Raw genomic sequence first — 15,393 nt, 5'->3', positions numbered from 1 at the left:
CGTAATAAATTACGCCAAAATCGTAAGGGTAAACAGGTCTGGAACTCTGACATGGATTTCTATATCTTTTCCGTGCGCACTTGGTCTTGTGCTTGCGTGTACACACGAAGGGGGATAAGGCACTAGCAGGTCTGCACATAACTTGACCTGGGAGATCGGAAAAATCTCCACCTTAACCCGACCACAAGGCCAATACTTCATTGTCTTGAAGCAATCATTTCTCTACAGCAAATGATGAAACACTGCCATTACCATTATCAATGACCACAGGGATTTTTCTGTCTCCCAAGCCCTCAACTGGGTAGTCAAAGATTTTGTCTGGAACTGGTTTCTCATCCTTGAACTTGAACATCTCGTCTGCCAATGCCATCCTGACCCGGTCGATCTTTTCTGGAAATAGTGATACAGCAGACTTCCACTAACTCGCGGTCTTTGGGGTCGAAAGATTTTTGATTGCGATATATCCGATTCGCGATGCAGTTTGGGGTCCAATTAAAGGGAAGAAACTGCGTTCTCTTCTGAGTCAGAAAAAAACGCGGTTATTTCCCTTTTTGGTCACAAAAAGCCTGTGAGCGTCACATTGGCGTGTGTGCGCTTAATTGCCGTGTGAGTGCATGTGTGTGTGTGTGCGTGCATGTGTGTATGTGCGTGCGTGTGTGTGTGTGCGCACGCACGCCTGGCATGTGGTTGTGCTACAATGTTCATGTGTATGTGTTACTGCGTTTCTCGCAAGTGTGACGCTTCTGTTGGCAACTAAGTTCTCAAAAGATTAACTGCGATGACACGTTTTCTTTTATCAGCAGATGACGATTTCTTTTCTTTTTTCTCCGACTCATACGTCGTCACAAACTTACTAGTTAATCAGACAACGGAGAGGGGAAACATACTATTTGTTAGATCAGAATGATTGGTGGATCAAAATCATTGGTTGACGTTTACGTTTTTAAATATGTCAGGTCCTGTTTTTTGGGGGGTCCAAGAGGTCTCCGCGATATAGCCGAATTCGCGATTTAGTGGACCGCGAGTTACTGGAAGTCTGCTGATGTAAATGAAAACAGTAAACATGCATGAAAATTGCAATGCTATTAAATCATAATCATATATATCATACTATTAAATCATAATCATGAATATAAAATATAATGTTATTTGTATTTTTGACCGAATTGAAAATAAGAATTTTTTCACAGATCGGGAGACCGCACCAGCGGTCAAGGTGAACAATGACTGTCTGTCAGATCTGTGTAAAATGTCATATTTTGGTCAAAAATACAAATAATATTTATCGATTTTATTTTTAGTCAGAATTCTTTTTATTTTGTTACGATTGCATTGAAGGCATACACACATGCACTCCTTTTAAGACGCGGCTAGCAGCCTAAACATGAGTTTTTGTCGGACTCTGACATCTGCAGATATGGCTTAATGAAGGGAAATCAAATGTTCAATCGATACATTTTTGTTGATATCTTCAGCAGCTGACAGCAATTTCTTCCCCAGATTTCTGCTGAACCGTTGACTGTCTACAACTTGCAGTTGCACTAGAGTATTGATAGTAATATAGTTATTACTAATAAACTGGCTTCAGGTCTGTTTTTTGAAGAGGCTAAAACAACAGATCCATATTAAGCAAAACGAACACAAGAGTCCTATCAGTATTAGATCAGTAAGAGTTGTCTCCAGAGAGAGAGAGAGAGAGAGAGAAAGAGAGAGAGAGAGAACCATGCACAGGGCTGAAACACAGTTCCACAGTAACTCCTCTTCTTTCTGAACACCAGATATCTTCCAAAGAGACAAAATAAACGTTAAATATTTGCATAAAGCTGCTTACCACCAAAATAACCTCGCTGAACTCAAATGTCGTGCTCCAAAAGACAGATTTACGGATTAGCCTCCCTTGACAAGGGCGATAATTCTCATGCGACTTCCTGTCAATTCTCATGCGGTTGTTTTGATGTAAACGACAACAGTTTTTGATTGTACGTAAAGACGACCATGTCTTTCGCTACAATGAGGTTTACGAACAGAGTCATTGTTTTGTCTAGAAGCAGCGTATTTAGCCAGTCAATGCGCGCTTTTCAGACACGTACGTTGTTTTCGGTTGTTAGATCCAACTTTTCTGATGCAAGTTTTCTTTCACGTGCAAACCTCAGAACTGAATGCATTAAATGCAGAACGAATCGAAGAGATCAGAACGTAAGAAAAGTTACCTCTGTTTGTGGTTGTGAAAATAACTTTCTGGAACCGTCAGCTTCACAGCAGCAGACGACAAAATGGAATAGCACGAGCAGCAAGAACGGGGACAGATCCGTAGCAGACGACACAGCAGTCGAGCAGACGAAAGAACAGAGAGAAATAGGCAAAGTGGGAGTAAAGATGGCCATTCAGTACACATGTAAAGTATGCAGTGGAAGAAACACGAACATGTTTTCCAAGCTGGCGTATGAGAAAGGCGTTGTGATTGTGACGTGTGAGCACTGCAGCAGTAAACATCTGATCGCTGACAACCTGGACTGGTTTAAAGGCCTTGAGCACAAGTAAGAAATTGAGATTTATCATAGCTAGAAATATGAAATACATTCTTATTTAAGTCTACGTAATATATATACAGTTTAGAGAAAGAGAGAGAGAGAGTCGAGAGAGATCAAGAGATGTTTATGTCCATATGTTTTCGTCTCTATATATAATATAGTCTTGTCATTATTCATTTGAGTGTGTGTTTTTGTTGCATGTGTGTGTGTGTGTGTGTGTGTGTGTGTGTGTGTGTGTGTGTTTGGGTGTGTGTGTGTGTGTGTGTGTGTGTTTGGGGTGTGTGTGTGTGTGTGTGTGTGTGTTTGGGTGTGTGTGTGTGTTCAGGAAAGAGATGGAGAGATGTGTTTGTCTGAAAGTGATTTTACATTGTTTTGATTGTTTACTGTTATCATCCATGAAAGGAATATGACACTGATCAAGATAGCATTACATTGCCAGACGTATCATGGATTTCTTGCTTACTTAGTTACTAAGACTTATATTTGTACACACATATATATTTAATTTATACAATGTACTCTGTTTTTATCCAGGAACATAGAAGAGATCCTAGCAGCACACGGAGAGACGGTCCAGAGGACAGCGAACAACGAAGAGGCCTTGGAAATTCTGGGAGATCTGAATGCCACCAAAGAGAAGACAGCGAACAACGAAGAGGTCTTGGACATTCTGGGAGATCTGAATGTCACCAAAGAGAAGACAGCGAACAACGAAGAGGCCTTGGACATTCTGGGAGATCTGAATGCCACCAAAGAGAAGACATCTTGATGTCAACTAAAGTTTAGTCACAGACATAGTTATGTAATATATCTCTGGTTAAGTTTGAGATCAGGATTTTGTACAGATCAAAACAGTTACTGCTCATGTAACATCATCTACAGTGTGGAAGACAGGTGCATGGTCCAACTCCACGACGGGTGAAGTGGCGCAGTGGTAAGACGTCGGCCTCCTAATCGGGAGGTCGTGAGTTTGAATCCTGGTCGCTGCCGCCTGGTGGGTTGAGAGTGGAGATTTTTCCGATCTCCCAGCACTGCTGTGCAGAGCTCACTCTTTAGCTGGGCTGGCCTGGCAGCGTGAGATTGCCTGGCAGTAGGCCCGCTATAAATAAAACACTTGCTCCACTGCTGTCTGCTAGTGCTGGCTGCTACAGCCAGAAAGTAGGGTAGTGTGTATTTTGACTAAGCACACACAACTGACACGATCAAATAGACTCGGGCAACCCATGGCATAATAGGGGATACATTCAGCTTTAAAATGATACCAAGCATGACAAGGTCGAGAGTACATGCAAAGAGTGTGTGGTGTATCAAAGAGACAGAATACAAACAGACACATTCCTGTCCCAGCACAATCTCTTCCAATCTCCACTCCATTCACACCCCAATTACTCAAGCTGTCCATTTCCCACAAGCAATGTTAGGAATGCAGTGTGAAGTACAGCATGCCAGCATGCAGAATCACTCACCACCAGTCTTGTTACCAGGTCCTATTCGCCGGCAGGAAGGGGTTAATTACTCCACTGTGGGTGGCCACGCGCCAGGCAAGATAGCAGCTAATGGTACTCCTGTTTGTTGTGCAAACAGTTAGAGAGAGGGGGTTCTCACATTCACTGTTTGTGTCAAAAGAACTCTGGTTATTCTATTAGTCAGTCACTGAGTCAGTTGCTGACAGTGAATTCTTTAAAACTGTATCACAGAAGCAGGCTGAGATCTTTTTCAGTACATAGTATTCAGACTTGTTTCACAAAAAAAGACACTTCTCAAAGAAGGAAATAAAACACCTTTCTGTTGTCTTTGAAGGAACATACACACTTCTACAAAATCACAAACCTTTTAGGCGTTTTATTTCGTTCTGGAGTAGCGGTTTGCACAAAACTGCTTTCTTTTTGTGGTGTGCACTGTTTAGATTGTAGTGGAGACGTTTGCACACTAACTGTATTTGGTGCTTTGGAAGGCGTTGATGCCAGTGGTGGCAAAAAAGTTGAAGCATCGCTAAACACATGTGTCACACAGTCGCCAGAGCTATCTGTCTTTCTTGCTTGGCATCTTTTTTTCTTTGCTGGTCTTCCACCTTTTGTCTGACTGAAAAATTTGGAACACACAGGACAGTCGCTGGCAAGTAAAGAAGCATCAAACTCTTGCCATAGAAAAGCTGCGTTTTGAATGTCCTGATAGGCATTATCAAGCGACATTTTCGAGGGAACATGTGAACCTTTTAATTTCATCACCCTGCAAAAACATTTGTTGCACAATGTTTGAGAATGAATGTCACTGTTGTCAAGCATGATGTTTATTCCATGATAGCTGTCAAGTTCTACGGTGGCATACCTACACAATTTCACTAGAGTGTCATATTTCTTTTTTGATCTTTCTCCACATACACGACAAAGAGAATGTAGTCTCTCCAAGTGTGCTTCTTTTGTATGAAGAGTTTCCATCACGAAGTGTGCTGAACTTAAACAACTAAAAAATCCACACCCATTTTTCAAGTCCCTTTGCCAGTCAGAAAATGAACACACACATGCACAAATCACAGTTTGTCCTTAAAGAAACTATTTTTTTCCAAAGTTAAGTCCTACACATCACTGCTCATGACAGTTCAAAATACAGACCTACAATCAGGTACCACAAAACACAGTAGGAATAGTATGTTAGAACCCATGTAACAGCATCAAAACTGTCAACAACACATCTACCACTGTGAATAAAACTCAGAACCCTGCTCTCTTTCAACAATAAAAACTCCATTTAGAATACTGGTAACTAAAAACATTTTTGCTCTGGTGCATATACTCTAAAGTTTCAATTCACTAACACAGTTAATCCTGGGAAACCAAAAAGGTCCAAGCACTTGCAATAGATCACTGAAAATTGTAAACATCCAGGGTTTTTAATAGGGGCCAAAGAAGGGCCAGCCTGCTGGTGCCAACAGCTGCCACTGACTGACGCCTTCCCTGTGGGAGTGGAATGTCTGGCAGCAGGGGGTATCTGGTAGCAGCTGGCGAGCAGCTAAAGGGGAGGATTTTGCCTGTGCTGCACAGCAGTGCCAGGTCAACTTACGTGCAGACCTGCTAGTGACTTAACCCCCTTCGTGTGTACACGCAAGCACAAGACCAAGTACGCACGGAAAAGATCCTGTAATCCATGTCGGAGTTCGGTGGGTTATGGAAACACAAAAATACCCAGCATGCCTACCCAACAAAAACGGAGTGAAGCTGACTATGCTCTCAGTGTGGGGAACCCAAATGGGCAAACGAGCTCACACGTCACCAGAATTTCTGGAACGCTGAAGAAGAAGGTCCAACTCCAGATACGTTTGAACAAAATACAGCTATTTTGTAAGAAGAGTTTGAAATCTGAGAGACTAGAAAGATATTTAGATTACTTCTGACAGTAACACACAGACTTTTCAATCATATGATGATGATTACTGTTATTGGTTTTTATGTGTTTGGTTGGTCTCTTCCTTGGTAGTGCAATAGCGTTAATTATGGATTGTTGTTATCATCATTTACATAAAAACTTATCTGTTAATCCAAACAATGATATAATTACTGTGATGTTCTTAACTACACTTTAACATGGAATGTATGTATGTATGTATGTATGTATGTATGTATGTATGTAGGTATGTATGTAGGTATGTATGTAGGTATGTATGTAGGTATGTATGTAGGCATGTATGCATGTGTATTGGTGTGTCGGTGTGTCAGGTGTGCAAGAAAAAAGGGTATTTTTATATCATGGGTTTTATGAATTTTCTTCTTTTATTCTTTTATAGTTATTAATTAATGACCTATATGTGCTGATGACTAAATTAATTTCCTTTGTTGGATCAATAAAATGTTATGAGTTATGATGGAGATGAAGATGGATTGATGAGTTTGACAAGACACATAGTTTAAAGTGTGCGTGTGTCAGTGTGTGTGTGCGTGTGTCAGTGTGTGTGTGTGTGTGTGTGTGTGTGTCAGTGTGTGTGTGTCAGTGTGTCAGTGTGTGTGTGTGTGTGTGTGTGTGTCAGTGTGTGTGTGTGTGTGTCAGTGTGTGTGTGCGTGTGTCAGTGTGTGTGTGTGTGTGTGTGTCAGTGTGTGTGTGTCAGTGTGCGTGTGTCAGTGTGTGTGTGTGTGTGTGCATGTTTGTGTTTTTGACAACCAAGATACAATTTTCCTGTCTGATTGTATTACTTATTTAGAATTAGATGTGTATAAACATGAAATCGAGCCTATATTGTAGGCGGGCAGCAAACTGCTGTCACACTTTGCCTGTGATGATTGCTTCAGTATAAAGTACTTAGAAGTGTACAATGAAACTCAATTATCAATGTTGTTTTCTCTTAGTATGATAACAAATTTGACCAGGAACACACACACAGTGACACACACACACACACAGTGACACACACACACAGTGACACACACACATACACAGTGACACACATACACAGTGACACACATACACAGTGACACACATACACAGTGACACACACAGTGACACACACACAGTGACACACACACAGTGACACACACACAGTGACACACACACACACAGTGACACACATACAGTCACACATACACAGTGACACACACACAGTGACACACACACACACAGTGACACACACACACAGTGACACACATACAGTCACACACACACAGTGACACACACACACACACAGAAGATCTTCACAGCTGGAGCTTTTATTGATATCACAGTTAACATAGGAATGGACGGAATGCATCACGGATGAATACTCGAAAGACAAAAAAATTCAGAGGAGGAAAAACATCATAACGATGCAATTTCATGTTTGGTAAAGCTCACATGAAATCACACGAATTCATTACTAGTGACAAAATATGCATCTTCTGAACAAAGTTATAAACATTATTTTACAAGTGTACCCATAATTTATTATCAATTTAATTTACTGTTCTTCTAAATGTGTGAAAAGTACGGACCCCAGCTTACTTTCCTACTTTTGGAACATTTGCTGGTCTCATGTCTGAAAAAGGAGGGTTCCACTGTCCTGCAGGTAACCCCAAACTGAATCTTTCTTTATTTGGTGTTTAACGTCGCCCAAACTAAATAAGCTATATACTTTTGTTTCACCCCAAACTAAATAAGCTATACTTTTGTTTCACCCCAAACTAAATAAGCTATATATACTTTTGTTTCACCCCAAACTAAATAAGCTATATACTTTTGTTTCACCCCAAACTAAATAAGCTATATACTTTTGTTTCACCCCAAACTAAATAAGCTATATACTTTTGTTTCACCCCAAACTAAACAAGCTATATACTTTTGTTTCACAGTCCATTGGTGTCAGCATAGTTTAAGATGCTACCTGTTAAACTGTTTGCTGCCAGCTTATTATTGATTTGAAATCGATGAAGCGTCAAGCTGTATTATAGCCACAGCAGACTTTAACAGGCCTTGAAAAAGAATTTTATATAAAACTGAAATCAGTGTAAATCTGTCCGCCTTTGAATTTGATTTTAAAATGATTGATACTTCTTACATTATTTTGTTTGAAACTTTTGTCAACCATACACATAATACAACCATACACATTGTACAAGTAGACACAATGTAACGCACAGAAAAAAACCGAAAAAAACAACTTGATGATGGAGCCTAACCCTAACCCTAACTTGATGATGGAGCCTAACCCTAACTTGATGATGGAGCCTAACCCTAACTTGATGATGGAGCCAGGATCCACTGAAAGTGAAACACACATGTACACAAGAGGTAAAAACTCAAACACAAAATATCAAATTAAAACATATCAGAGAAGGGATGAAATACTTTTACCACAGTCTTTCCCTCTTCAAAAATATAAAAGAAAAAATCATTCAGTTTTAACAGATTTTGTGCTCTTCTTGCAACAGAATTGTCCTCAGCAGAATTAACTGATCTCAGATGGATTTATCTGCCTTTGTAGATGTTGGTATTGCTGTGCAAAGTTATTCAGTTTGGTAGAGATCCCTGACGCGTTGTACGGAGGTCAGCCAGCTGGTGGTCCAGTGCTGCTCGTCTCTGACCAGCCGATCTTTGTCCTTCTCAATGTTGGCCAGCGTCTTCTCAAACTGAGCCTTGTAGTCCTGCAATCATCAATCACATTTGTTTATGTTGAATGAAGAGAGGCTAACTGAGCCTTGTAGTCCTGCAATCATCAATCACATTTGTTTATGTTGAATGAAGAGAGGCTAACTGAGCCTTGTAGTCCTGCAATCATCAATCACATTTGTTTATGTTGAATGAAGAGAGGCTAACTGAGCCTTGTAGTCCTGCAATCATCAATCACATTTGTTTATGTTGAATGAAGAGAGGCTAACTGAGCCTTGTAGTCCTGCAATCATCAATCACATTTGTTTATGTTGAATGAAGAGAGGCTGACTGAGAGAATCTACAAGTTGCATACATGTTCTCACAGACACACCTTGTGAACAGGTGGATTATCTTACAGCTGTGTTCCAGATCTGGATCTGAACAAGTGGTTCTGGCTGTCCACTACTCCCCCCCCCCCCCCCCCATCTCCTCTCCCCCTCCCCTCACAAACACAAGTATACACAATTCCGCAAACACACTTCATAAGCAGAGCTCCCTGGCTTTCACAGTAGAGTTTGATTGTCACTGTCCCCCCCCCCCCCCCAATACACAGACACCTGTCAACACACACACAGGGACACAAATCCAAACTCCCACACACATACAAAACCCACCCACACACTCACAAACACAACCCCCCATCCACACACACACACCCTCCTCCACACACACCTCATAAGCAGAGTCCCTGGCTTTCACAGTAGAGCTGTGACCCAGCGTGGTTTTTGCCATCCACACACGCACACACAACTACAAACACCAACACACACACACACACAACTACAAACACCAACACACACACACACACACACGACTACAAACACCAACACACACACAACTACAAACACCAATTAACACACACACACAACTACAAACACCAACACACACACACACACACACAACTATACAAACACCAACACACACACACACACACAACTACAAACACCAACACGCACACACCCACAACTACAAACACCAACACACCCACAACTACAAACACCAACACACACACAACTACAAACACCAACACACCCACAACTACAAACACCAACACACACACAACTACAAACACCAACACACACACAACTACAAACACCAACACACACACAACTACAAACACCAACACACACACAACTACAAACACCAACACACACACAACTACAAACACCAACACACACACACACAACTACAAACACCAACACACCCACAACTACAAACACCAACACACACACAACTACAAACACCAACACACACACAACTACAAACACCAACACACACACAACTACAAACACCAACACACACACAACTACAAACACCAACACACACACAACTACAAACACCAACACACACACACACACAACTACAAACACCAACACACACACAACTACAAACACCAACACACACACAACTACAAACACCAACACACACACAACTACAAACACCAACACACACACAACTACAAACACCAACACACACACACACAACTACAAACACCAACATACCCACAACTACAAACACCAACACACACACAACTACAAACACCAACACACACACAACTACAAACACCAACACACACACAACTACAAACACCAACACACACACAACTACAAACACCAACACACACACAACTACAAACACCAACAAAAACACAACTACAAACACCAACACACACACACACAACTACAAACACCAACATACCCACAACTACAAACACCAACACACACACAACTACAAACACCAACACACACAACTACAAACACCAACACACACACCCACAACTACAAACACCAACACACACACAACTACAAACACCAACACACACACCCACAACTACAAACACCAACACACACACAACTACAAACACCAACACACACACAACTACAAACACCAACACACACACACACACAACTACAAACACCAACACACACACACACACACACACACACACACAACTACAAACACCAACACACCCACAACTACAAACACCAACACACCCACAACTACAAACACCAACACACACACACACAACTACAAACACCAACACACCCACAACTACAAACACCAACACACCCACAACTACAAACACCAACACACCCACAACTACAAACACCAACACACACACAACTACAAACACCAACACACCCACAACTACAAACACCAACACACCCACAACTACAAACACCAACACACACACAACTACAAACACCAACACACACACAACTACAAACACCAACACACCCACAACTACAAACACCAACACACACACAACTACAAACACCAACACACACACCCACAACTACAAACACCAACACACCCACAACTACAAACACCAACACACCCACAACTACAAACACCAACACACCCACAACTACAAACACCAACACACACAACTACAAACACCAACACACACACAACTACAAACACCAACACACACACCCACAACTACAAACACCAACACACACACCCACAACTACAAACACCAACACGCACACACACAACTACAAACACCAACACACACACCCACAACTACAAACACCAACACACACACACACACAACTACAAACACCAACACACACACACACGACTACAAACACCAACACACCCACAACTACAAACACCAACACACCCACAACTACAAACACCAACACACACACACACACAACTACAAACACCAACACACACACACACGACTACAAACACCAACACACCCACAACTACAAACACCAACACACCCACAACTACAAACACCAACACACACACACACACGACTACAAACACCAACACACCCACAACTACAAACACCAACACACCCACAACTACAAACACCAACACACACACAACTACAAACACCAACACACACACAACTACAAACACCAACACACACACACACGACTACAAACACCAACACACCCACAACTACAAACACCAACACACCCACAACTACAAACACCAACACACACACACACACAACTACAAACACCAACACACACACACACGACTACAAACACCAACACACCCACAACTACAAACACCAACACACCCACAACTACAAACACCAACACACCCACAACTACAAACACCAACACACCCACAACTACAAACACCAACACGCACACACACACAACTACAAACACCAACACACACACACACACAACTACAAACACCAACACGCACACACACACAACTACAAACACCAACACACACACCCACAACCACCAACACACCCACAACTACAAACACCAACACACCCACAACTACAAACACCAACACACCCACAACTACAAACACCAACACACACACAACTACAAACACCAACACACCCACAACTACAAACACCAACACACACACAACTACAAACACCAACACGCACACACACACAACTACAAACACCAACACACACACAACTACAAACACCAACACACACACCCACAACCACCAACACACCCACAACTACAAACACCAACACACCCACAACTACAAACACCAACACACCCACAACTACAAACACCAACACACACACAACTACAAACACCAACACGCACACACACACAACTATACAAACACCAACACACACACACACACACAACTACAAACACCAACACACCCACAACTACAAACACCAACACACCCACAACTACAAACACCAACACGCACACACACACAACTATACAAACACCAACACACACACACACACAACTACAAACACCAACACACCCACAACTACAAACACCAACACGCACACACACACAACTATACAAACACCAACACACACACACACACACAACTACAAACACCAACACGCACACACCCACAACTACAAACACCAACACGCACACACTCACAACTACAAACACCAACACGCACACACCCACAACTACAAACACCAACACACACACACACAACTACAAACACCAACACACCCACAACTACAAACACCAACACACCCACAACTACAAACACCAACACACACACAACTACAAACACCAACACACACACAACTACAAACACCAACACACACACACACAACTACAAACACCAACACACCCACAACTACAAACACCAACACACCCACAACTACAAACACCAACACACCCACAACTACAAACACCAACACACACACAACTACAAACACCAACACACACACAACTACAAACACCAACACACCCACAACTACAAACACCAACACACCCACAACTACAAACACCAACACACACACAACTACAAACACCAACACACACACAACTACAAACACCAACACACACACAACTACAAACACCAACACACACACACACAACTACAAACACCAACACACACACCCACAACTACAAACACCAACACACACACGACTACAAACACCAACAAACACACGACTACAAACACCAACACACCCACAACTACAAACACCAACACACACACAACTACAAACACCAACACACACACCCACAACTACAAACACCAACACACACACAACTACAAACACCAACACACCCACAACTACAAACACCAACACACCCACAACTACAAACACCAACACACACACAACTACAAACACCAACACACACACGACTACAAACACCAACACACCCACAACTACAAACACCAACACACCCACAACTACAAACACCAACACACCCACAACTACAAACACCAACACACCCACAACTACAAACACCAACACACCCACAACTACAAACACCAACACACCCACAACTACAAACACCAACACACCCACAACTACAAACACCAACACACACACAACTACAAACACCAACACACACACCCACAACTACAAACACCAACACACACACAACTACAAACACCAACACACCCACAACTACAAACACCAACACACACACAACTACAAACACCAACACACCCACAACTACAAACACCAACACACACACAACTACAAACACCAACACACACACCCACAACTACAAACACCAACACACACACAACTACAAACACCAACACACCCACAACTACAAACACCAACACACACACAACTACAAACACCAACACACCCACAACTACAAACACCAACACACCCACAACTACAAACACCAACACACACACAACTACAAACACCAACACACACACAACTACAAACACGCACACACACACAACTACAAACACCAACACACACACCCACAACTACAAACACCAACACACCCACAACTACAAACACCAACACACACACAACTACAAACACCAACACACACACAACTACAAACACCAACACACCCACAACTACAAACACCAACACACACACAACTACAAACACCAACACACCCACAACTACAAACACCAACACACCCACAACTACAAACACCAACACACACACACACAACTACAAACACCAACACACCCACAACTACAAACACCAACACACACACACACAACTACAAACACCAACACACACACAACTACAAACACGCACACACACACAACTACAAACACCAACACACACACCCACAACTACAAACACCAACACACCCACAACTACAAACACCAACACACCCACAACTACAAACACCAACACACACACAACTACAAACACCAACACACCCACAACTACAAACACCAACACACACACAACTACAAACACCAACACACCCACAACTACAAACACCAACACACACACACACAACTACAAACACCAACACACACACAACTACAAACACGCACACACACACAACTACAAACACCAACACACACACCCACAACTACAAACACCAACACACCCACAACTACAAACACCAACACACACACAACTACAAACACCAACACACACACAACTACAAACACCAACACACCCACAACTACAAACACCAACACACACACAACTACAAACACCAACACACACACAACTACAAACACCAACACACACACACACAACTACAAACACCAACACACACACAACTACAAACACCAACACACACACAACTACAAACACCAACACACCCACAACTACAAACACCAACACACACACAACTACAAACACCAACACACACACAACTACAAACACCAACACACCCACAACTACAAACACCAACACACACACAACTACAAACACCAACACACCCACAACTACAAACACCAACACACCCACAACTACAAACACCAACACACCCACAACTACAAACACCAACACACACACAACTACAAACACCAACACACCCACAACTACAAACACCAACACACCCACAACTACAAACACCAACACACCCACAACTACAAACACCAACACACACACACACAACTACAAACACCAACACACACACGACTACAAACACCAACACACCCACAACTACAAACACCAACACACCCACAACTACAAACACCAACACACCCACAACTACAAACACCAACACACACACAACTACAAACACCAACACACACACACACACAACTATACAAACACCAACACACACACACACACACACAACTACAAACACCAACACGCACACACCCACAACTACAAACACCAACACACCCACAACTACAAACACCAACACACCCACAACTACAAACACCAACACACCCACAACTACAAACACCAACACACACACAACTACAAACACCAACACACACACAACTACAAACACCAACACACACACAACTACAAACACCAACACACACACAACTACAAACACCAACACACACACACACAACTACAAACACCAACACACCCACAACTACAAACACCAACACACACACAACTACAAACACCAACACACACACAACTACA

At 42.3% G+C, this 15,393-nt stretch overlaps 3 protein-coding genes across 6 annotated transcripts in view; 1 reads left to right on the top strand and 2 right to left on the bottom strand.

Moving 5' to 3' along the window:
- The window catches only part of LOC138948183 (actin-related protein 5-like), a 65,136-nt gene extending 63,238 nt beyond the window's left edge, over window positions 1-1,898 (bottom strand). The window contains exons 1-2 of the mRNA XM_070319683.1: window positions 1,832-1,898; window positions 253-390 (exon numbers count right to left, since the gene is read on the bottom strand). Coding sequence (XP_070175784.1) covers window positions 253-370 — 118 coding nt within the window. The 5' untranslated portion in view covers window positions 371-390; window positions 1,832-1,898. The remainder of the gene's footprint in view (window positions 1-252; window positions 391-1,831) is intronic.
- Window positions 1,899-1,917: 19 nt separating this feature from the next.
- LOC138948190 (uncharacterized) lies at window positions 1,918-4,022 on the top strand. Its single transcript, XM_070319694.1, has 2 exons — window positions 1,918-2,537; window positions 3,066-4,022. The coding sequence occupies exons 1-2, from the start codon at window positions 1,996-1,998 to the stop codon at window positions 3,298-3,300; spliced, it is 777 nt and encodes a 258-aa protein (XP_070175795.1). The 5' UTR covers window positions 1,918-1,995; the 3' UTR covers window positions 3,301-4,022.
- Window positions 4,023-7,205: 3,183 nt separating this feature from the next.
- LOC138948182 (coiled-coil domain-containing protein 180-like) overlaps window positions 7,206-15,393 on the bottom strand; it is a 166,797-nt gene continuing 158,609 nt past the window's right edge. For 3 of the 4 annotated variants that reach the window (XM_070319677.1, XM_070319678.1, XM_070319680.1), the window contains one exon: window positions 7,206-8,635. In XM_070319677.1, the coding sequence (XP_070175778.1) occupies window positions 8,498-8,635 (138 nt within the window). In that variant the 3' untranslated portion in view covers window positions 7,206-8,497. Of the gene's footprint in view, window positions 8,636-8,810; window positions 8,884-15,393 lie in introns of those variants that run through there. The other variant, XM_070319679.1, reaches the window with a different exon arrangement.

This window comes from Littorina saxatilis, linkage group LG15 (genome assembly GCF_037325665.1).
Source record: "Littorina saxatilis isolate snail1 linkage group LG15, US_GU_Lsax_2.0, whole genome shotgun sequence".
Taxonomy (NCBI): Eukaryota; Metazoa; Mollusca; class Gastropoda; order Littorinimorpha; family Littorinidae; genus Littorina; species Littorina saxatilis.
Note: the sequence above shows the minus strand (reverse complement) of the source record. Positions and strands in the feature narration are given on the sequence as shown.

What these genes read in the sequence shown, in the direction of transcription:
- LOC138948190 (XM_070319694.1), top strand. Translation starts at nt 1,996, where the DNA reads ATGTCTTTCGCTACAATGAGGTTTACGAACAGAGTCATTGTTTTGTCT. An exon ending in TTTAAAGGCCTTGAGCACAA is followed by an intron (nt 2,538 to 3,065) that starts GTAAGAAATTGA and finishes GTTTTTATCCAG; the next exon opens with GAACATAGAAGAGATCCTAG.